At 38.7% G+C, this 25,047-nt stretch overlaps 2 protein-coding genes across 3 annotated transcripts in view; one reads left to right on the forward strand and one right to left on the reverse strand.

Annotated features, from left to right (window-relative positions):
• The window catches only part of LOC144635766 (phosphatidylinositol phosphatase PTPRQ-like), a 38,309-nt gene extending 17,207 nt beyond the window's left edge, over window positions 1–21,102 (reverse strand). For both annotated transcript variants that reach the window (XM_078494849.1, XM_078494851.1), the window contains exons 1-12: window positions 20,452–21,102; window positions 18,944–19,065; window positions 18,393–18,463; window positions 16,968–17,116; window positions 15,432–15,737; window positions 14,657–14,962; window positions 13,913–14,221; window positions 12,939–13,244; window positions 12,212–12,511; window positions 11,032–11,328; window positions 9,857–10,165; window positions 9,024–9,326 (exon numbers count right to left, since the gene is read on the reverse strand). In XM_078494849.1, the coding sequence (XP_078350975.1) occupies window positions 9,024–9,326; window positions 9,857–10,165; window positions 11,032–11,328; window positions 12,212–12,511; window positions 12,939–13,244; window positions 13,913–14,221; window positions 14,657–14,962; window positions 15,432–15,737; window positions 16,968–17,116; window positions 18,393–18,463; window positions 18,944–19,065; window positions 20,452–20,941 (3,268 nt within the window). In that variant the 5' untranslated portion in view covers window positions 20,942–21,102. The remainder of the gene's footprint in view (window positions 1–9,023; window positions 9,327–9,856; window positions 10,166–11,031; window positions 11,329–12,211; window positions 12,512–12,938; window positions 13,245–13,912; window positions 14,222–14,656; window positions 14,963–15,431; window positions 15,738–16,967; window positions 17,117–18,392; window positions 18,464–18,943; window positions 19,066–20,451) is intronic.
• LOC144635770 (melanocyte-stimulating hormone receptor-like) lies at window positions 1,783–3,170 on the forward strand. Its single transcript, XM_078494855.1, has one exon. The coding sequence runs from the start codon at window positions 2,223–2,225 to the stop codon at window positions 3,144–3,146; it is 924 nt and encodes a 307-aa protein (XP_078350981.1). The 5' UTR covers window positions 1,783–2,222; the 3' UTR covers window positions 3,147–3,170.
• Window positions 21,103–25,047: the final 3,945 nt, after the last annotated feature.

A 25,047-nucleotide genomic window follows, 5' to 3' on the forward strand; every position in this document is an offset into this window, starting at 1 on the left:
ATAAATTGAGAAAAAACATTCTTTTTAAAGATAAGATGTTCTACATGACACGAGCATGGGACAAAGAAAAATTCTGAGTCCCCGACGGGAATCGAACCCATGGCCTCCCAGATACATGGGTTAGACTCCCGTCGGGGACTCAGGATTTTTCTTTGTCCCATGCTCGTGTCATGTAGAACATCTTATCTTTATTATTTATTACCGAGCTTAAAATTTACCATCTTTATTATTAACAACATTTTTTTTTCTTTGCAAGGAACTTGTTTCTGCAGGTGCAGGCAAACAAAAAATGCAAATTAGCTGGCAGAGCTATTCTCACTGCATAATTTTAAATTAGCTCATAGCAGAAGTTCTAATTATATGTCCGAATTCCTTCGTTTCGGCGCATGCTTGTTGCAGTATTGATGCTTTGCGGTCTAAGAGTATAAATCCTGTCATTGCGCTTGAAACGTGGTCATTTTAACGGTACTCCGACACGACGGCCAACTTTCGCGACCCACCCACCTCCCCTGGTGGCGGTTGACAGAATTTCACGTTTTATCCTCGTTGCATGCCTGTTGCCTTAGCAGTCGCGAACCCTTCCCATAACTTAATCTTATGCGATGAGGTAATGAGTATGCAGTGAGGATTTTATACTGTTTGCCCTTAGAAAGAGTATGAATTTGTAATTAGAAGAAAAAGTCCTTTAATATTCTTGACGGTCAATTCTTAGTTGTGATTTAAATTATTTGTCTAATGTGCGATGCATGATGCTCTATAGTCCAAAAATGACGCAAATGGTGATAGTGTTTTGTGTCGCTCTTACTTTCCACGGGCCAAACTAAAAATTTAGTTTTGACGAGTAAAGTGGAAGTCGTTTATATTATTGGACGATTGTCCAATAATAGAAAAATTAAATTATAGGGTTTTGACAGTAGGTAAAGTACACAATATACAACAACTTTCGCTTTTTTCCACAGTAATTGTACCCCTTTTGTATACCTTTTACTGAAATAAGCCACTACCGAAAAAGGGGTACCTTTTTCGGGCTTCAGGTATATAAAAGGGTATGGATTTCACAAGTTAAGTTATATGAAAGGGTATGGAAATCTGTTATTTAGGTATATAAAAGGGCTTTAAAATAAAATATTTCGAACAGTCGAAATTTATGGCTGTATTATCTTAATTTGTTAAGTGCTACATGAAAATGACAAGAAAACGTCCTGTTCTAAGTCTATGCCATGTCTTTTAGGTATATGAAAGGGGTACTTTATTTCAGTAAAAGGTCTACAAAAGGGGTACAATTTCTGTCAAAAAAAGCGAAAGTTGTCGTATATTGTGTACTTTACCTACTGTGGAAACCCTATTAAATTCATTTTGTGTATTTGGTGCTCTGGAAATATTTTGAATGAATAATAAATCAGAAATAAAATAATTATTTGATGAGGCTGACTATGACATCAAGAATAATGCAGATCGAGGATGGTTTTTAAGTTTTAATATTGTAATGCGCTTTTGCTCATTTATATGTTAAAAAGCGCAATATAAATTTATAAATTATTATTAATTATTATGGTGTTATCCGCCTCAGCCGAATAATTGCTAATTGTGTGTATTTTCTGTTTGTTTCAGACGCTGACACTATTTAACCACAAAAAGACGAAAAACCAAGACCAATAAAAATAAATCAATGATAAGCCTTGCTGTCAATATCAGGTAAGAATATTTGCCTTTCAAGTATCTTTGGAGCAAATATAATGAAGTGATAAACACAGAGACCCGATCCAAAGTTGCCTTGGAAGCCATGATTACGAATGGCCGGAATTCTTGACGAGATTCTAAAATTCCTTGGTGGCACGTAATGTCCAGTGCTTTAGCGCAGAGTGATTTAGTATATGTGCTTCAGCGTCTCGATTCAGTGTAGCCACACGCTCCAGTGCTTCCATCACGTCCCAATCAAATCATTTCTACAATTTCACTGATTTCAGTCTTCAGACGGAAGTTTGAGATTCTTACTTCTGATAAATCGAGGAGATTAAATTCATCTCCATCAATCACACCATTGTCTAGAGGACGTCATTTTTTTTGACAAGAGGAAATAAAAGGCGTTTTACAGTGTTCGTCATACAAGCCACGATTTCATTCAGGTGAAAAAGTGTTCAGTGATAGTGAGTGAATATTGCTTCAAAACTTAAGCTGCGGTTAAACTCTTGCCACAAATAGTCATATTGTAGCTTGGGATAATGGTGACAGCAAACTTTACTGCAGATGGAAACGAGAAAACATTTGAACAACTGGTATGCTCGGAAGTTCGAAACGCTGAAATACACGGACACTTGATATTCCTCTCAGTTCTAAACATTTTTCTGTCCGCTACCGCATTTCTGGGAAATACTCTGATCCTAGCTGCGCTTCGCAAGGAGTCTTCCCTTCATCCTCCGTCCAAACTCTTGTTTCGTTGTCTGGCTACAACTGATCTCTGTGTTGGTCTTATTACAGAGCCTCTCGCTGTTTCATTTTTGATATCTTTACTGAATGAACACTGGGAACTTTGTTCCAATGCAAATGTGGCACGTTATATAGCAGGCCTTATTTTGTGTGGAGTGTCTCTGTTGACACTGACTGCAATAAGCGTGGACAGACTTCTTGCCCTGTTGTTGAAGCTGAGATACAGACAAGTTGTAACTCTAAAACGAACATATGTGATTGTCGTAGCCATTTGGGTTTCCTGCACGTTCTTTGCAACAATGTGGTTTTGGAATGAACATATTGGCTCATGGTCTAGAAATATCATCATAGCGCTCTGCTTAACAACTTCGATCGTCTCTTACACAAAGATTTTCTTATCCCTTCGACATCATCAAACACAAGACCAAAGCCATACTCATCAAGAACAGCCGAGCCAAGCACTGAACATAGCGCGATACAAGAAGGCGGTGTACAGTACACTGTGGGTGCAGTTGACATTAGTTGCTTGTTATCTACCCTATGGTATAATAGGTAGTTTGTGGACAAATACTGGTATTTCTTCACCTGTTTTTCTCGCTGGCGAATATACATGCACTTTAATTTATTTAAACTCGTCGTTAAATCCGATTCTTTACTGTTGGAAGATGATAGAAGTGAGACAAGCAGTGAAGGACACAATCAGACAAATAGTTTTTTGATCATTGAGTTAGTACTTGCCCGCTAGTACCCCGGGGGGGGGGGGTACTCCCTATAATGGCCTATACGGGGAGGCTCCGCCCGAAAGGGGTACCTTTTTCAGGCTCCAGGTATATAAAAGGGTAGGGATTTCACAAATTTAGGTATATAAAAGGGTAGGGAAATCTGTCATAATGATATTTTAAAAGGCCTTTACATTAAATATTTCGAGTAGACGCAACTTTTGGCTGTATCGTCGTAATTTATTAAGCGCTACATAAAAATGACAAGAAAACTTTCTGTTTTAGGTAAATGTGATGTCGTGTAGGTATATGAAAGGGGTGCCTTTTTGCAATAAAAAGTATACAAAAGGGGTACCTTTTCTATCAAAATGGTATATAAAAGGGTAAGGGGTTAGATCTCCGGGCGGAGCCTCCCCGTACAAAACTTTTTCGAGTACCCCCCCCCCCCCGGGCTAGTACCATTCGTTACGACAAAGAACATTACAGTGAAAAGTAACAGTAAAAATTCAATTGTTTTAAATTAACAAACCTATCTTCTTTGTAACTTGAATTATTTGTGATTTTAAATAAAGATATGACTGAAAGGGAGTTACTTTTAATCTTTTTCTTATGAAAACTGTATTTTACTGCGTTACATATATAAAATGATTCGAAGGATGTGTGATGCAAGTATATTTCCTTAAGAAAATTCTTTCGTTTTTAAATTTAAGAAATATACAAAGTAAAAAGTAAATGTTTTTGTTACCTCCCGTCATTATTACACTCAAAATCAAAATCAAAATATTCAAAACATTTTCACCACGATTCTTCACGATTAACAGTATATAGTTTATTTCAAATGTATATCGTTTGTGCCCTATATTGGACTGAAGTTTTACAGGATGAAACCAAACTTTAGAGCTGATTTTATTATCCTTTCTCACAACATTGCATTTTTCACAAAAGGTGGCTCTTCGTATCATCGATCACAGCATTAGCCAGGTTAGGCTGCAGTGATCTGCTTTTCAGTCATTAACAAAGTCAGGCGGAAGGTATGAAATGCACTAATCAAGAGGAGAAAGAAAAAATCCTCGCTTTCGTTTCCTCGAGGAAGAACTTGAACTGCGTTTTGGGGAAAGTACCACTGACATTGTTTCCGTTAAAGATTATACGCCTAGTGTTGGAATAACTTGTTCCTGTTGTGTCAACAATTTTTTCTTTGTTTCCTTCATTTTAAAATGTTACTCCCTCTTCCGCGTTAATTTCCTTTTTGGAGAAGTAATTTTTCCTTCAATTCGCGAAAATTTAAGTCGCGTTAATTTAAAATACCTTAATTAATACAAGCGTTGATTTCCTAAAATAAGGTATATATTAAGATTTTTCACACTTAAAACAAGTCAAGCGGATGGCATGGCATATAGTGAAGGCCGTTCAATAGATAGCCATCATGTTTGACCTTAATTTTCACCTCTTTAGTTTCCGGGAAGAATAAATAGACCTGATGTCACCGCAAAATGAATAATCATTCTGTATACACAATAGACCACAATAAGGAAAACGATGAATATTTTATTGAAAAGGCTATGAGCTATTTTTGGTTTTTCCACAAGCGTGTTGGGGTCGAAGTCACAAATTTAAAGGAAAATTGCGACTTATCATGAGGTAAGGTCCCAGGGGGGGGGGGGGGTACTCCGGCCTGTCAATGACGGGGATGATCGAAGGATTTTTTTGGGTTTGAAATTTTCGATTCCGGGATTTTTTTGGGTTGGAAAATTTGGCAAAAATTTTTTTGGGTGACTTGATTTAAATTGGGGATTTTGTGGGTATTAAAAACGAACTAAAGTGAATTGGCGCAGCCTTGGCGTTTTTATGGTATGATGAATAAACAAAGACGAGCGTTCAATTTTTTATGATTTTCTTTGTGTTATATTATTGCCCCTCCTGACAATGTAGGGGTAATTTGACAAGGGATTTTTTGGGGGGTTATTTTTGGTTCAGGGATTTTTTTGGGTAATGTCGGAAGACTTAGGGATTTTTTTGGGTCCTATGTTTTGCCTCTTTTCGATCATCCCCGTCATTTACAAGCCGGAGTAACCCCCCTGGGGGTAAGGTAAGATGGGTTTTTTCAGGCAAACCAGCCAAAAATGGGGGAATCAGAAGTTGTATCGAGAAACGCCACGGTCTCTAACGGTAAATTTGAAAGAATCTTTATTTATAGTTTTTTTCATTGTTTTAGGAAACATTGCTTTGCGGGAGGGGGAATACTAGCATAGACAGACCTAATTTAGAGACCTAATTTACAACTCACAATTGACCTCGCTCCCAATGTGTGGCTTCAATAGCTCAGTAATTGGCAAAGCAGCGCACCGGTATCGGGGAGGTCACGGGTTCGAATCCCGTTGATCGAAGTCAGAATTTTTTCTGGTTTCTTTCTTTGCAATTTCTTTAATTGCAATTCACTGCGAGTATCATTTCTTCACTTAACGTCTCATCTTCAGTTCACATATATGAATTATTTCATATACTTTACGTCAGACCCGGCTTTACTTTCCTAAACTAAGATTCATGCCTATGGATATAGAATTTTATTTTTTATTATTTCAAATTATTTCAAATTCTTTTAAGATTACATTTGTCACTGATTTTAGCTCTACTCAATCTTCACTTACCATCTTCGTCAGTAATAACCACTATCGGCTGACTTTTATTCCCCTCTCCTTTCACAGTGAATGCAAACACTTGTATGGTGTAGTTAGTGTACTTTTCCAATCCCGAGAAGCTGATGTCACGTGACAGGACCAGTAGAGTGACATTTCTCAAAATAACTGCACTCTGATTGGTTCTCCACATCAATACTCTGTATCCCCGGATGATGCCTAGTTGATCAGGGAAGGGAACCTCGCCCCAGTTCACTTGTAAGCTGGTTGAACTGGTATTTGTGGCGATGACGTCACTTGGAGGAGCCCTGGGAACTGTGAAAAATAACGAGAACTGTATGTACTCATAAGTGTCACGTGTATAAATAAAATGTGATTTGATTTTAAGCAACAGTATAATCTCGATATCTTGAATCCTCAAAAGCCTAAACCTCCCGCTAACTCAAAGTTTTTTCGATCCCCTCCAAGTCATTTTCTCACTAATTCTACCCTCGATAACTCTGAACTTCCGATATCTCGAACCATCTGCGATTTCCCTTGAAGGTTCGAGTTATCGGGATCCAATAACGGACATTAACGGGAGCCTCAGGGACAAAAAATATGCTGAGTCTGATTTTTACGTTTTCGCCTTTTGCCAGCTGCCTCCACGTCCTTTTTATGAGTAATTTAATTCTCTTGCCTTTCAGTATCTTTCATGTTGTTGTACAATGTTCCTCGCATTTTACTTTTTTGTTACCGAACACTTTTCGGATCAATTTAGGTTTCTGGGAAACTGCTCACCTACCCCTCCCCAAACCTAACATTTTGCCCAAAGCGATAAGTAAGGGTTAATGTTAGGTTTGGGGAGGGGTAGGTGAGCAGTTTCCCAGAAACCTAAATTGATCCCACTTTTCTACGTCTTTACGACGAAAAGAGCTTTGGTGTAGGTGGCCCTCTACTTTTTCATTACTTTTGTTGCTGAATTTACTGTTTTTACAATGAAAAAAATTAGAGGAGATATAACAATGTTTTTGCTATTTGTAAGGAGTTTACAGTTTCCTATTAAACAGTAACGCGCGTGATTTCAGTTTAAACATAAAACTTTGGATAGGTTTACAATGAAAACGTCAAGCAACGAATGGGTTATTCGTGTTCAGTTATACCACGACAAAACCATTACATAACTATTTCATCCAATGCCAAATGCGACACATTGTGATGTGAATTGCCGTTGAATGTAACTCATGGGATATACGCAAGAGGTTCGAGCCTTCTCACTGAATGTATATCGCATGGTGTCACATCAATAATGTATATTGGTTGTACCAGGTTTATGGCATAACTAAGGAGCAGGCACGCTTGGTACGGGCTAAACATGTTAAATTTACATCTAAATTATACAACAAGCTAGAGACAACTAAGAATTTGCTCGTCAGTATAGATTCCTAAAAACTAATCAACGCACTGCTTTGGTTTAAACTCCGAACAACTAACTTACCGTGTTCGTCAGTTCTTATGACAATAGACAGACTGTTAGCACCTTCTCCAATCCTTGTAAATGCAGTGATAGTTATGTTGTAATCTCTGTACTCCTCTAAACCGGTAAGTATTGTTTCACGCGCCAGGGGATCCCACAGTGTCTTGGCTTCCCAAAATGCGCCGCTGTCGTTCACGTTCAGGTAATGCACGCGAAACCCCAGCAGGATGCCGAGCACGTGACGCACATTTGGGTCAAAGTCCCACGTGATCTGCAAGCTCCAGGCGCTTGTGTTACTTCCAGTCACATCGAAAGGCGCTCCAATGGGGACTGGAAAAGAGACAATTTGAAATGAAAAGTGAACACCCGCTATAAAGAACCCTATTCTCGTCCCCAAAGCCCTTGTCGCTTCTCTTAGGCCGGCGAAGCCTTAGCACGAGAAAAGAAGGGCTCTGGGGACACAGGATGTTTGAATAATTTTGAATGTTTTGATTGGCTGCATACATGAAGACCGAAAGTCCTAGAATCTAGGACTGGAAATCCTGTGTCCCAAGAACCCTTTGTTTCTCGTGCCAGGGCCTCGCCGGCTAAGAGAAACGAAAAGGGCTATAGGGACGAGAATGAACGAGCCCCTCTTATAACGTAGTCCCAGGAATAAATAAAACAGTTATTCTAGGTATTTCTGCTTTTCATTCCTATCAAAAAAGAATGGATAGATTGAGCTCCTTGAAGATGCAAACTGTTCATATAAAACTAAGAAATGACTGTTTCAATTTTCCATGATGACATGTCGATCTTTTAAGACCTATAGTCATTTTAAATGCAGAAGAAACATATATTTTTGCCAGAAAAGGCTAATGAGAGCTCTTACATCAAATGAAAGATAAAAACTACTCTTTAAAGTTGTGTTTTGTATGTGTGACGGCCATTTTGAATTTTAAAATAGTTGTTAACTGGTACCAGGCCTGGATGCAAAAAATTAAGGCCAAGAAAATTCGAAAATTCTCGAAACATCGGATCGCTCGCCTAGAATAATAAATTGGAAAGCAGGAGCCATTAATGGCTCCAGATAACAAGCACCTTTTTCTAGTGCTTCAAGTAGTTTCAGGAGTTTTTTTTATCTCTGGTTTTACTCACAAAGCCTATCACAATCTTCGAGTGAGTTTGAAAAATTTCGCATCTTTGTGTGTTTGTCTCAAGATAAATTGGCACATTACCGTCTTCATCTGTCATGGCGGACACTTCACTCAAAGGGCCGTCTCCTTTTATGGTGAAAGCCAAAATGGAAACGCTGTAGCCGTAAAATTTCAGCAGAGAGGAAAATTCAAATTCATATTGGCCAGCCGGTGTCGTTTCATTTGCCACGAATTCCCCAGTGTTAATGTCCCTCAAGAAAAGCCGATAACCACGAATAATCCCGTGTCGACAACAATCAAGGACTCGGGCCCATACTGCTTTCAAAGTTGTCGAGCTTGTGTTGAAGAGTTCAAGATCTGCTGGAGACTGGGAAGGAACTAGAAGAGAGTGGTTGAACAGAAGGAGAGAGTGAAACGTACATAAGGCTGAAATTTGTATGAGAGTGTTATTTTGTTATTCTTGCGTCGCTAGTGAAAACCAGGCTTAATAGAGGGTCTCAGTGGGATGGTGGCTTTTACGGTTAACGTAGTATTGGAGATTGGGCAGAGGTGTTCTAGTTTTATTCTAATTCTTTTTACTTTAGAATGTTCCAATTTATTTCGAGATTAAAATTGTCAATAGTTGTAGCTCTACTTAATCTTCACTTACCATCTTCGTCAGTAATGACCACTATCGGTTGACTTCTATTCCCGTTTCCTTTGACAGTGAATGCCAACACTTGTATGGTGTAGTTAGTGTACTTTTCCAATCCAGTGAAGCTGATGTCACGTGACGGGACCAGTAGAGTGACATTTCTTAAAATAACTGCACTCTGATTGGTTCTCCACATCAATACTCTGTATCCCCGGATGATGCCTAGTTGATCAGGGAAGGGAACCTTGTCCCAGTTCACTTGTAAGCTTGTTGAACTGGTATTTGTGGCGATGACGTCACTTGGAGGAGCCCTGGGAACTGTAATAAAATAATCGTGGCGAATATGACTGAGTTCCCCGACGAGGACCCACATTCTAATATTTGCTATTCACTTTGTTCTTTTTAAAAATGATAATGTTCGTTCAATTTTAGGAGACTTTGTTCTATTACTGAACATTTATTTCCATCTTAGCTATATATTAAAACTGTTTCTTTTTTTAATTTTCGGAAAATCGCTAAATTGAATGATCGCTAAATCTTGCTCAGAAAAAATCGCTAAAATTAGTAGTCGCTAAAAATAGTAACCTTAAGGTAATTTGGAATAAACGCAAAAGCTTTTCAGCCTTCCCACCGACCGCATCTTGCATGGTACATACTGCTATACCAGTCAACAATTCAACGTGCATAACGTTAAGGACTAGGTACGCTAAGTACGGGGTTAAATATGTTAAGCTTACATCAAAATTGCATACAAGCTGGCTACAGCTGAGAATTTGCTCGCAAGTTTCGATTTTTAAAGTTGGGTCCATCTACCGCTCAGCAATTTGGACTCCGAACAACTGTCTTACCGTGTTCGTCAGTTCTTATGACAATAGAGAGACTCCTGGCACCTTCTCCAATCCTTGTAAATGCAGTGATAGTTATGTTGTAATCTCTGTACTCCTCTAAACCGGTAAGTATTGTTTCCCGCGCCAGGGGATCCCACAGTGTCTTGGCTTCCCAAAATGCGCCGCTGTCGTTCACGTTCAGGTAATGCACGCGAAACCCCAGCAGGATGCCGAGCACGTGACGCACATTCGGGTCAAAGTCCCACGTGATCTGCAAGCTCCAGGCGCTTGTGTTACTTCCAGTCACATCGAAAGGCGCTCCAATGGGGACTGGAAAAGAGACAATTTGAAATGTAAAGTGAACACCCGCTATAAAGAACCCTATTTTCGTCCCCAAAGCCCTTATCGCTTCTTTTAGGCCGGCGAAGCCTTAGCACGAGAAAAGAAGGGCTCTGGGGACACAGGATGTTTGAAAAATTTTGAATTTTTTGATTGGCTGCATACATGAAGACCGAAAGTCCTAGAATCTAGGACTGGAAATCCTGTGTCCCCAGAACCCTTCGTTTCTCGTGTCAGGGCCTCGCCGGCTAAGAGAAACGAAAAGGGCTATAGGGACGAGAATGAACGAGCCCCTCTTATAACGTATTCCCAGGAATAAATAAAACAGTTATTCTAGTTATTTCTGCTTTTCATTCCTATCAAAAAAGAATGGATAGATTGAGCTCCTCGAAGATGCAAACTGTTCGTATAAAACTAAGAAATGACTGTTTCAATTTTTCCATGATGACATGTCGATCTTTTAAGACCTATTATATGCAGAAGAAACATATACTTTTTGCCAGAAAAGGCTAATGAGAGCTCTCACATCAAATGAGAGATAAAAACTACGCTTTAAAGTTGTGTTTTGTATGTGTGACGGCCATTTTGAATTTTAAAATAGTTGTCAACTGGTACCAGGCCTGGATGCAACAAATTAAGGAGTGTTGGACGGCCAAGAAAATTCGAAAATTTTTAAAACATCGGATCGTTCGCCTAGAATAATAAATTGAAAAGCAGCACATTTTCCTAGTGCTTCGAGTAGTTTTAGGATTTTTATTTATCTCTGGTTTTACTCACAAAGCCTATCACAATCTTCGAGTGAGTTTGAAAGATTTCGCATCTTTGTGTGTTTGTCTCAAGATAAATTGGCACATTACCGTCTTCATCTGTCATGGCGGACACTTCACTCAAAGGGCCGTCTCCTTTTATGGTGAAAGCCAAGATGGAAACGCTGTAGCCGTAAAATTTCAGCAGAGAGGAAAATTCAAATTCATATTGGCCAGCCGGTGTCGTTTCATTTGCCACGAATTCCCCAGTGTTAATGTCCCTCAAGAAAAGCCTATAGCCACGAATAATCCCGTGACGACAGCAATCAAGGACTCGGGCCCATACTGCTTTCAAAGTTGTCGAGCTTGTGTTGAAGAGTTCAAGATCTGCTGGAGACTGGGAAGGAACTAGAAGAGAGTGGATTGAACAGAAGGAGAGAGTGAAACGTACATAAGCGCGGGCTGAAATTTATACGAGAGTGTTATTTTTGTTTTTTGTTTTTCTTGGACAAACGAAAACTACATGTTTGGTACAGTTAACTTTATGGTTATTCACTGTAAATTTGTTTTAAAAGGACAATATATGTACAATTTTGGATTTATAACTGCCCCAAAATTACATTGCATATATTTAAAGCGAAGACATTGCTCTTTCTCTGGAATGTAGTTTTATAAACTCAAACCATTTATCATTAGAAGTATTGTCGTTTGAATTTGACCATTATTTCCTAGCTTCAAATTTAGCTTAAAGAGGGGAGAAGTTAAAATTCGGTAACTGAAAAAATCGATTTTTGTCCAAATCCCAAAACCACCTTAGAATTAACAACAAAGACGTACTTGTTCCGCAGAGTTAATTAGTATATGGTTTTGTCTGGTTTTCTGTTTGGGACGAGTTGTTAAAAATGTGTTGTAAAATGACCCGTCATACCCGTCCGAGAGCCCCAAAACAGAAATGCTTCCACTACGCAAATGTAAATCAGATCGAGCTCAAAGGACCTTCCTTCTGTGAAAGTTTGAGGAGTTTCAATTTTTGGGACCAAAACAGCTTAGTTTAAGTTACAGACGGTCGCTTTTAATTAAGTTTGTAAACACAGAATGCCTATTTTCAAAGATATACGTTGCTCGTTACAAAAAACTATTCAAATTGAAAGCAATTTCATCTAATATGGCAGCCTACAGTAGCGGGTTTGTGCCTGGGAAATGTAATTTGGGGGTATAAAACGTTTGTATATAAATATAACACAATTGAAAATTATGTGTTCTTAGAATATTAAAAAGTATAAAAACTTACTATCCTCGTCTGTTAATGTCGTGACCATGCCATCAGGTCCCTCGCCAAATAAGGAATATGCGCGAACGCGAGCCGTGTAGCTTGTAAATTTTTTCAACCCGGTAAAATCTGTGGAGTTTACATGAAGTGGAAATGAACCGCTTGCAACGATGAGTCCAGAATGCCCAGTCTCTTCCAAAAATACGCGGTATCCCATGACTTCGCCATGATGATAGGCGTCTGGAACCTCGCCCCAGGCCACGTGAAGGCTTGTGGAACTCATGTTGGACATCTTGATTGGCACAGGATGGTGCAAAGGCGCTGGGTGAAAAAGAATTCAACACTTAAAAGTCATAAGGCAGCTCAAGGAGAAAAATTCAAGAACCGTAAAAATTGCATTAAGCCTCCCCCCGCTCTCTTTAAACCCCCCTTCAATAAGCCCCCGGTTCATTTTGGGAAAATGTATTACTATACAGCCCTAAAACATTAAAAATTTCACTTTATTTCATTTATATACGTACCCTGACTGACATATGATTTGAAACAATCCCCTCCCCACCTCTCGAATAAACCACCCCTCCGTTAAAACCTCTCCCGAGACATTCATACCGACTGCATAAAGGCTGGTTGACAAGCCTACAAAAGAGGTAGGCAGGCAGGCAGATAGACATACTACCTTGTTGATTTACAGCATTTTTGAAAGTCAGACACATTATGTATGCCACAAAGAACAAGCAATGACACAAACCTGTGCCTAATGTACGCATATAAACGTCTCCACTGATCTCTCCGTGATTTATTCTCGTCTTCGCAGCAACAGAAATCTTATAAAACCTGTAGATATCTAATCCAATAATATTTGCCTGTCTAGCATTTGCGCCAACATTATGTTTTTGTATCGGTGCAGAGCTGCTGTTTGCCAGTTGATAGAATATTCTGAATCCTGTCAGAATGCCAAGCACATCGCGGACATTGTTCTTAAAATACCATGACAGCCGTACACTAGTGGTTTGGGGATCAAAAGCGTTTACACTGCTTGGAGCAACTATTGGAACTGAAACAAAACAGAAAATAGATATTCTCAACTAAGGGTCAAAGGAAACCAGAAACCAAGCTGGACTCTTCAGTCTGAATACATAAATTTCTATCAGCATGGTGTTCCTGTATTTGCCTACCACTGTAAACGTAGAGCATGAGAAAATGAGGGTCACTTGACCCATGCCGTTTGATTAATTATGTAACTATCTAGAATAACTTCAGTTGAGACAAAGCCACGAGAAAAGGGCTTATATTCGGGAACTGGCTCAGTTCAGTTCTTCATTTTAGATCGCAGAACACATTTTGCACTTTCCCGCGGTTTCATTTGCTGGAGCGAGGCAGCAGACTCACAATAGTTTACTGCGTGTTTCTGTGACCCTTAATCTTCAGCATCATCAGGGCTAAATGTGATTAGATGAGCTGTGATAGAATTCCAAAGACGAAAAGGTCAAGAGTATCGTGAGCCAATAAATGTCGCCCAAATTTCGCGATCGGTAAACTCTAATGGCATCTAAGTATTATTTTGGATGTGTTTTCCACAGTTAGATCGTGAATTTTTATTTATATTTCGGACCCTAAAATTAGGACAATAACGGGTTAAAGAAAAAAAATCGCTGACTTAAACCACGGTTTTAACGTGTTTTAACAGTTTTAACGGTTTTAACAGTATAATAAAGAACGTACTCCATTCATCGGTCCTGCCAGTGATTTCTGGACTCAATGGTCCTGTTCCTTTTACTGTAAAAGCCTTGATACGAACTCCATACTTCCAGTAGATCTCTAAGTCGGTGAAGTCCAGCCTTTTCTGTTCTCCCTCAAGAACAGTAACATTGTGCATCAGATCCGTGCTGCCACCTTCCACGTCTCGGAAATGTACTTCATATGACACCACAGGTCCGTGCACATGACACCATTTCACGTTTTCCCACGTGACCTTTACGCTGTGATTACTGGTTTTGGTGATCATAATATTATGTGGGCCTTGACTAGGAACTGAAGAAATATGACACATGCTTACAGACTCATTTTAGCAAATGCGAGACTCTGAATAGATTAAAGTACGCAACCAATTGTTCCTCCTTACTCTGTGTTCTGTATAAATTCATCCCATGGTTTTTACTGGGAACGAGTTTGCGTTCTGTGGACAAGTTTATTTGTCTTTCCTCACCCCCCAGCATGTATGCACTTTTTTTATAAAGTAGCTGATAATATAAACAGCAAATACCTCTTGGTAAATTAATTAATTAACGGTTTGAACATAATTTTATAAGATCCTCTTGTAAGTCACTTAAATTACTTTACAAATTTTGAAGAATGGCCAGCGTTGTGATTATTCCCTGAATTCGTACTTTGTTAAGTTGTTGGTAGCTGTTGACGGTTAAGATGTATTTGTTTTTAATCCTTGTGTGTATTTAAGTTCAACGGTACCTGAGTCGTGGGTCTTTATTACCACTTCAGAAGCTGTACCATGTCCTGGCGTTGTTACTCCACTTATTTTAACAATGTATTTAACCCAGGCCTTTAAACCAGTCACAACAAATGATGACACGTTAAGTGCTACGTCTTGAGCAGTGACGTGGAAACCTTTGCAAGGAGATCCCTGTCCATGCACTCGGAATCCACGAGGAATTCCGTTCCAATCCTCCTCTGGAATGCTACTTTCGTTCCATCGCACAAACACACTTGTGCTGTTAATGCTATATGCTTCCAGGATAGAAGGACCCGAAGATGGTACTAAAAACAAAACATGGACGTAGAAGATATAAGAGCGAGCGAAAAGATGAATGAGAGTAAATAAGTAAGAAGGCAAGCAAGCATGGAAGAAAGTGAGCAAGGAAGTAAGCGAATGAGTAAGTCAGTGAGTAAGTAGATACGTACGTCATCGTCCTCATCATCATCAACATCATCATCATCATCATCATTATCAACATCATCATCATCATTATCGCTATTACTATTATAGATAGGTAGGTAGGTAGGTTGGTGGGTGGGTGGGTAGTTACGTACTGAGGTAGGTAAGCAGGTAGGAAGTGGATGGGTGGGTCAGTTGATGGTTGTTTGGTTAGTTGGCTGTTTGGTACGTTGGCGGTTAAACATGCAATATTTCGCTATCAAAATTGAAAACGCTTTTTACAATTAACTTCATATATACAAAGCTTATTAATTAGATAAAGAAAATAAGGAAAGTATAACGTTCACTTGCCATCTTCTTTTGTTTCAAGAACAATAATGGGTCCAATTAATCCAGCAGCTTGAAATGAATACGGCATAGTGCGGACGGAGTAGTTTTTATACGCCGTTAAGCCTGTGATTGTGTACTTGCGGCTATGACCCCCTCGGATGTCATTCGCTTTCCAAGTATCGTCAATGTCGGTTAGTCTGTGCAACACAGTGTACCCCATGAGGTGTTGGTGATGATTTATCCCTGCTACATGGTTGAAATAGATATCCAGTTTACTGACCCCCTCGGAAGTGACATTTGTAACGGTATCAAGCCCCTCACAGAAGACTACAAGATAAAGGACAAGCATTGATGTTAACTTTTAACTCAAGGATGTAGTTAAATTGCTCGCTTAGGTACCGTAATGATTCGATTTAGCGCCCGGGGCGCTTATTTACTTTTTGCACCTCAAGGGAGGGCGCTTAATTGAGACAGGGCGCTTATTCGGGACAGGGCGCTAATCTAATTTTTCGAGAAATAACCAGATGTTCAAAACAAAGCTTTAATAAATATAAACATAACTAACAATAACAGAAACTGTAACAGCAGTAAATTGTTGCAAGTTCAGCTACTTTTAAAAGAATTGTTCATTTTAGCAGTAATTTTATACATGTACGGTATGGTAAATGTTCATGCGTTTATCTACTTAAGTAGATGACTTCATTAGGGAGTTATCCACAATAGGGAGCGTTTATTAGAATAGGGGCACTTGTTAGAATGGGGGCGCTTATTGGAATAGGGGCGCTTATTGACAAAAACATATTCGAAAGGGGGCGCTTATTCGGAAGGGGGCGGTTATTGAAAGGAGGGCGCTTAATTGAATCATTACGGTATGTAAAATATGGATTTTTGTCTGACTTAGGGCGTACAGGACAAAACTCCAATATTTTAACTGTCAAAGTCTTGTTGATGAATTTTTCAACAATGACACGAGCATGGGATAAAAAAATTCTAAGTCCCCGATGGGAATCGAACCCATGGCCTGCCAGATACCGGTTGTTTACGGTTTTAAGCGAAAAAAAATAGAAAACACAGTCATAAAGTGTGGGCGGTCTGAACAATCAGACATGAAAAATGGTATCTTTCGAGTTAGGGTCAAAAACACATTGCGCCAGGCCTAAATTGATCTCTTTTGGGTTCCGATAAGCTTCCCCGTCCCTTTCCATATTGAAACAAATTATGGCAATTTTTTTTTTTTTTAATTCATTCACAAAAACAATAACACTTATTACACGAAAAGAAACTACGTAAAAAAATTACTTACATTAACAACATACAAGAAAGAAAAATTAAATAAATAAATAAAAGGGCGACTCCTCTGCCTAAAAAGGCAATTATGGCAAATTGGTTAGCTATTTGTTTTGATTTGTTACTTAGTCAAAGGAATGAGACAGCTACTTTATAACTGGGCAGCCGTAGCCTTTACTTAGTGCCTATCAACTCTCTAACTTTTAGTCCTAGAAGAAGAAGAAAAGAAGAAGAAGAAGAAGCAATACGTTTCTGACAGATTTAACTCACAGCTATCGTCTGCAGTACAGTCCGTTATGCTGGCTTTTGATCCTCCCAAGAACATCTCACTTTCTAGGCTTTTCTGTAAAGTGATGCTGTCTGTCCAGGAAGTCCTCTTGATAAATTGTAAGCTAACATGTGCGTTGATGCCACCAGACCTGAACACCAAAGCATTCGATAGTTAACATTAAGACAGCTTGATATACAGTTGTTTATATTAAGACTGAGCTGGGCAATAACTTAGATTAGACAGTCAAAAAGATTTATGGCCGGTCAAATATATTTTCTAAGTATTAGTCCCGATAAAGTTTTTACAGCTCCTTTTTAATCATAAAGTGATGTGATAAATCTCAGATTGTCCCGAGCGCGGACTTTACTGTCCACAGTACGGCTTCCTTATATCGTGGTAAACTTAAAACGAAGAAAATGGAAATGGATTAGTCATTTTGCGATAGAACTGTGCTTGTGTTACCAAAGATAGTTCTTTCTGGACACTAGAAGGGAAACAAGAAAGAGGGAGGCCGAACAAAGTTGGAAAAGGTAAGCGGTGAAAAGAGTTTAAGAGGAAATCCGCCAGGACTTCGAGTAGTTATTGGACAAAATTGTGTACCAAAACTATTTACACCTTATTGCAAGCTTTTGTGTTACTGCTTCTAACAACACCAAACATCGAAAACAAATTTTAAAGTTCCACTGAATTCCCATGAATCGCTTAAAAGATGTGAGCTTTTGCCCATAGCTTGTGAACTTTGAATATCATTTTCTCAGCCTCTAATAAGAAATGGTTGTACCAAAATTATTTCCACCTTATTGCAATCTTTTTTGTTACTGCAGTCTTATCAAAAGAAATCTTTTCTAACAACACCAGACATCAAAAACAAATTTCGAAGTTCCACTGAATTCCACTGAATCGCTTAAAGACAAATTTACAAAATGGCTACACGTGAGATTTTGCCTATAGCTTGTGAACTTTGAAATTCATTTTCTCAGGCTCTGATACGAAATTGTTGTTGGTGTTATCACGGATAATTACTTACATCTTTACCTTTTTTTAAGGGTAAGAAATAACGCAATAGGATTTAAGGTACTTGTTTTTTGTCCAACTTTAATAAATATTACTCGACTTCCTAGTGGATTCCGTCTTAAGTTAATACACCTGTACTTGAATGAAATTCAAAACCAATCCTATGGAGAGAGACTGGGGAGGCTTCATGCATCCCATAGCGCAATTTAGGACTAAGATGATGATGATGATGATGATGATGATGATAAAGACGAAAGGTCTAGTTCCAAACTGTTCAATCTAATCCGTCAAGCAATCGAAATTCTCATAAGAAATGCTGCGTTAGTACCTGCCTAGTGTGTATATGGCTAGATTGTTACGGGAATGGCCTTCTAAGTTTCATATTTACAAAATGTCAACATGATACTTACGTTATTTCCTGCGTAAATTGTTGAACTTCAGTTTGTCCCAGTGTGTTGTTGTTTCCATAAAGGCTTGAAATCTGAGAAAGAAGAAGGTCGACGAATAAAGTTTCGTCACAGCCGAGTCCAAGTATGATCCGAGTCCCAGGCCTATAACCGTGCTATTAATTTAACTATTTAATTCCAGATTCGTTCCCAGTCGCTCCCGTGACGGTTTTGAATAGAACGCATTGCATCAAGGGAAGGCCGGACGACTTTTTCTTTGCCATTCCTAGCCTGCCCCGCAACCTCCATATCATTTCTCCCCAGTCTTTTATCGCCTTTGAGGGCAAATAAGTAGGGACTGCCGGACTGGGAACGAGTCTGATCTAATTCAAGGCAGTAGAGAACAAAAAACGCGCAGACCGTTTTGTGTACTCACGAGAAGTCCTGTTACCAATTTACCAAACCTATAATAAAATTTGTAACCATATCGGCCAACCACGGGTTACCGTCTACAATAGTTGGCGGTGGCGCCTGTAGAACTAGCTACCGACTGTATTCACATTAGCACAATTTACCTGGCTGATGAAGTCATTTTGTAAACTTTGAAACTCCGTTGAGCCTGTATTACTCAGAGCTGAATCCCATGGCTTGTCCCAAAGGGTTATTGTCAGTGAAAGGGTTGTATTACCACCAAAATCTGCATAGAATGAGTTGTAGGAACGAGTAGTCTTGTTAACTGTGATTGGTGTGTCTTACTCCACCCTACACTTCTACCTTTTTGATTAAGAGGCTATTTGCGATTTTGTTGTTGAAAAGGAAATCACATTAATGGTCTTCAAATACTGAAAGAGCTACACTGGCTTCCTGCTTCTGAACGCATTAAATTCAAGATTTTGTTACTTACCTTTAAGGCTCTTCGTCAACAATCTCTTATCTAAATTTAAGATTTGTTAACGTACTACCAACCTTCCGAAACCCTTCGATTATCACACTCGTTACTTTTTAACCCTATCAAATTCCACCTGAAGTCGTATGGGTCTCGAGCTTTTAATGTTTCCACACCTGAACTCTGGGACAGTCTGCCAGTTTTTATCCGCTCGGACAACTTAAATTATTTTAAATCTAAACTCAAAACTTACACATTTTTACTGAGTGTCTAACCAAAAGCAAGTACTCTGCCAAGGACACAGACAATGCAGTGAACCAACCAACGAAGCAAATACATGAGAGGCACGACGCGCGGGCGGGAGAGACACGATTTGTTTTGGGTTAGTTGGTGAAAGTGGCGCGAGAGAAACCAATCACAGCAAGATGCAAAACAAGCAATGCAAATTACTTCGACACTCAAGTTAAAACGGCTCTATCTTTTAAAAATTATTATTCTTGGCGATTTTTACTTTTAATTATTTTTCATCCACATTTTGAATTGTTAAGATTTATAGAGCTCATTTTAGCAAATTTTTATCGATTTTATTATATTAAATTAGTTAAAAAATTAATTAAATTAGCCTTAGTAGTTTTTCTCAATTTTTTTAACATTATTGTAAAGCGCATAGAGCAGGCCTAGATAGGCGCTATAGGAAGATTTATTTATTATTTCTCATTATTAATAAGCCCAACGAAGTAATAATAAACTGAAAATAAACAAGGCTGGATGTGACTTAAGAAGATCACACAGAACTGCCGAATGACAAACGACAACTTAAAAGACCACTTTTGCCGCTTATTTAACTCATTCAACTTTGCCAAACAATCCTCCGACCTCAATATTAGTCCATTTCCAAATTACCCTTTGCCTCTGTTTCAAAACGAATCTACGTGCGAAACCATTCAAATGAAAGTGAGCTTGATTTGCATGAAAAATAGATCCGGAGGTGAAACTCATTTTCATTTGAATGGTTTCGCATGTAGACTCGTTTTGAAACAGAGGTAATGGGTAACTCGGAAATGTCCTATTCAAATGTTGTTATGTATTGTTTATTATCATCATCATTGCACGTGTTATATTTAAATATCTTTTAAAATTTAAATTTGCTTTTGGGGCCAGAGCCTCGATCGAGAGAGGTCTGGTGCAAAATCTTACCTGTGATGTAAGTCCATGGCGCATTAAAGGGCTGTTTATCCCGAAACCATATTGCTAAGTTATCAATATGAACTGTAGGAAAAGCAACATGTCCAAGGCTATACGTTGTATTAGTAGGAAGGGGCGTGGTTATGGGGCCGCAGGTCAAGTAACCATTAGATGACGTGTGATGCTCCATGTACAAGTTTAGTTCCCCGATACTCTTCCACGTTAGATGGAGATAGGTCCACGAGTTTCTGACGAGTCCTACAGTTCTAAAACAATAATTTGTGCTCCCGAATACAGCCACATTCAAGCGGCCGCTAGATTCGTTGAAGTAGATAGTTACTCCCTGTCTTAAATCTATTCCCTGGCTGTTGCCGAAGAACATTTGAGTGCCATTGATGGTTCTACTCTTCCCCCTTGACCTAAAGCTGATAAACATGCCCATTGACAAACCACTTGGGCAATTTGAAGGGTCGAAGAGGCATGATGAAGAGTCAACTTGCATTAGATCTACCGAAGAATTGTACGTTGTCCCCTGTAGATAGATGCTATTCCCTGTTGGTGAGGGGATGATTATCGGAGACCCGTGAACTGTTATTTTTGTACTTGTCCTTACATCAGCAATTTCTGACACTGGCGATTGTTCAAAGTCCCAGTAGTGGTCGGCGCTGTCATAGAGTGTAGTTATGTCCCCTGTGTTACACAAAAGGAAAATAAACCACTGTTACTGTAGCTCGTTCATTCATTCACTCAATCACTCACTAGGTCAGTCACCTAAACAAAATGCTCGCTAAAATATATGTTCGCTGGAAATAAGCCAGATATTTTAGGAATAAAGTCGAAGCTCTCGTAAGCGGACACCCTCGGGACGCGAAAAAAAGTGTCCGTAACTGGAGCTGGCCGCTTACGAGAATGGTTCTCTTAAGCGGCCACTAGAGGTTTGGGGGATAGATGGCCGCTTACGGGAGCTTGCCCAGCTAACAATAAATACAGTACCGTATTGGAAATACAAAGAAACACTCAAATATGGCACTGTAATTACTGTAAAAAAAAGCAAAGATACAGAGGTTGTTAATAGGATTTTCCTTGGAATGTCCGCTAACGGGAGCTTAAAAACAAAGAAAAAGTCTAAGTCGTAATCTCTGAAAGTGTCCGCGGCCGCTTACGGGAATGTCCGCTTACGAGAATGTAAAGATACAGAGTTTGTATGGGAGTAAAAACGGGGTTTCAAACAAGGCGACCGTTAGTAGAGCTGTCCGCTTACGAGAGTGTGCGTTAAGAGAGCTTCGACTGTAACGAACTCGAGTTTTGATTAACTGAAAAGCAATCTGGGTTTTTTCGAAACATGTGGCAATAATGAAATAAAGCCTTCTTAACAACAAAGGCGGTGACTGCATTGTTGGAAATTGCATGCAGCGAGCCTAAGTACATTTTCCAGCGTTTTTTTAATAATTCATCAGATTCTTGTAGAGAAGTTAATGGCTAATTATCGAACTTTGAAAAATCAGCTTATTTTCCCTAGAAGTGAGAAGAAGAATTGTATATTCAAAGATATGAGAGTAATGTTTTTCTCCTTTAAATTTTCTGTCGTCCATTCAATGTTCAACTAACGTTTTGAACAGGTCAAATTGAGCTTGCGATGACCTTGTCAAGTTGTTTTATTATCAGTTAGCAAAGTTTACTTAAGCAACCATCATTTTATTTTATAAAGGAAGACTGACTCAGGCGCTAGAGACTAGAGAAGATGTCACTGGATTCAAACTGGACTACCAGATAGCAAAATAAAAGGTTCAAAGTTCATAGAACACTTTAAGTAAAGAGATGTTAAAACTTGTTTCAACGGCGTAACTTCCAAACAAAAACGGTTCAGCTCTCAGTGCAAATGTCATGCTGATTTTTGGTTTATACATCCATTTTACCAGCCTAAATATTTATGCTCTGATGTCAGCACTCAGACAGAAGGAAAATTTAACAAGAGAACTTTATAAAAAAAAAAGTATGTATTTCCTACCTGATGTGCTTGATGACGAAAATAATAGAACGTTCTAGAAAGGAAAAAAAAAGATCCTCAATTTTTTTCTTCATTTTACGATTAGTAGAACTATTTATATTTATAAAAGTACATAGCTGTTCCACTGACATTATCAAGTGCTTGTGTGTCTTACCAAAACAAACATCCATGTCGCTAAATTAATGTCTTTCCCTTCTAGCATGATCCTTAAGTCCACGGCCTGCTTGAGCCTTTTAACGTTTTAGGTTCCTTGGGACTTCGTAGCAAAACGTACAACTAAAATCAGTTTCAATCTGAGTTCAAAGTTACGTACTTTTCGCAGTATTAGACTTTCAATGCCATAAGGACTCATGTTGACACAATGTTAGAATCAAACCGCTGCCAAACGAGCTTCTTTTATAGATCTTCTCTCACTATACACACCATTAAACGCGAATTTCATTAATTTGTGGCCTGTTAAGATATTGGCGTAAAATTAGTATTGATTGTAAAACTTTGATGGAAGGTTCTGTGTCGGACAATTAAGGCGAAAATTAGACTCCTCTCACGTGAAAAGTAAATCAATCAAACTCTGAGGGGAGACCTGCTGTGGAGGCAGGTGTTATGCTTACAACCCCAGCGGTGATAGACCTGTAACTTCTCTTAAACGTTTTATGCCAGTCACACGGGTTTGCATCAGGAGAATACAGAGCCTGATCAAGCTCAAATAATGTAATACTGTAGAGAAATGAGAGAACCAATAACTTATACCAGCCAATCAGAATTCTTTATTGTAAGTATTTGACTGGGGAATGTTTTTAACACTGTTTTACCGGCTCAGAGGGGCAGAAGCTTAAATTGGCCAATTCCAGTCTAATATTTTCTCAACTTTGGGCCTGGTAGCCTTTATCAAATTTTTCTTAGATTTTTGTGTCTTATGTTCAAATGTCGAAAGCGGTGAAGAGAAGTAAATGACTTGTACGAATCGTACTTTTATTACGTAACATCATATCAGGGGTCGGGGGGGAGGGGAAGGCGGGGATCGACACAGAGCAGAAAACTCTTTATTAACAACCTTATCCGGCCAGCACGACTGTAAAATAATCTGCATCTTCCCTTTTCCTCTCGCGGTTTGAAAGATAATTTCTACAGCTCTTTTTTAACCACAGAGTCGTGCAATAAGCCTGTTATTAACCAAGCTAGTTCAGGACGGTACTGCGAGCATATCGGCCCTCGGGCTTGAGGCTAGATAGTTTGGGACAGACTTCTTTTTTTAACGTCACAGCACAAAGTTTTTCCATCTTGGTGGGACTAAAGGCAGACTTCAATCTTTTATTGAAGGAAGACCAAAGAAAGAGACAAAATAGTTTAAATAACTTTTCAGTCTCTAGAACGTTTAATGCTGTTTATTATTATAATAACTTCTCATAGTTTTATATTCGTTGGTTATAGGTTTATTCAAAAATTTAATTTGAGGTCGCATTTTTAGTGGCAACCAAATTAAGTGATTTGGTTTTATCCTTAATTTCAGCTATTTAGGTAAGCGATTTCTTCGATTTTTATTAAATCTATAAATTAATAGTAAATTAAGTGATGACCAAAAATAGTACAGCCTAAAGGTATATTTTTACATCTGCTGGTCATTGTTATCAGACTGCCCCACTGTGCATACAACAGCAATTATTTTAACCAACTACCCATAACGGTCTAGTGCACACAGTTCCTATAGCGACGATGAAAAGCTTCCATTGTGCTTTACAAAGGCACGAATGCTTTTGTCACTGTTTTGTGATTTCGTTGCATAACAATACAGCAGTGAGTCAGTGCATTTACGCGAGTGTGTTTATTTATCCAAGAACGACTGTGTATGTTTCATCACTTATCATAATCTAACAGCTCTATTCCCGTAAAAAAGACGATTCAGTTTGGAGACAGTTGAACTGAATTGGAGTCTGTATTACTGAACTCTTAAGGCCCAGGAGTTAATTCATTTGAGGTAAGAAACACAAACAGCATAGTTCACCAAGTAATTGGACGATTCCTACTGAGTCGATAAATACATGGCAATCTTTGGAATTTTAGGCTGGATAAAACAAAACGTTTCTCTTGGCGCCTCATGTGTGACTGTGTAAGATTTGTAAAAAGGTACATCGTAAGAGCGACTTATTTTTTGGACATTTTTGGAAAGCTGAGTTAAATCGTAATCTAAATTTCGTGCTCGACTCGGAGCTTTAATATAAATATCGCCGGGTCAAACTTTTATCAAAAACGTCCATTTGTTATTGTGTAGACCATGAAATAACTGCCATTTTACAGAACGTTTAGAAAGAACCACTTTATAGGCAGTAAAGGCGAATAGTTTTTCGACTAACATTCAGTAGTTGGAATTTGAGAGCTAAATATTGCGTTTTCCATGAAATACAGGGCACAATGAAAGCTTAATTTATTTACATATTTATAATCTTGGCTGGAATAACTGATTGAATGGGTCGCTAGCACCTCATTGTAGAGTCAAAACAATTGTCTTGTTCTCTTGGTTTTAAAAGTGATCTTATTTATTCACATTTTAAGTTTTGTTGCTTAAAAATTTTAGTTCCTTTCCTCGATTTATCATCTTTATG

The sequence above is a fragment of the Oculina patagonica genome, chromosome 13, assembly GCF_052425735.1.
Source record: "Oculina patagonica isolate OP01 chromosome 13, crgOcupat, whole genome shotgun sequence".
NCBI lineage: Eukaryota > Metazoa > Cnidaria > Anthozoa > Scleractinia > Oculinidae > Oculina > Oculina patagonica.

What these genes read in the sequence shown, in the direction of transcription:
- LOC144635770 (XM_078494855.1), top strand. Translation starts at nt 2,223, where the DNA reads ATGGTGACAGCAAACTTTACTGCAGATGGAAACGAGAAAACATTTGAA.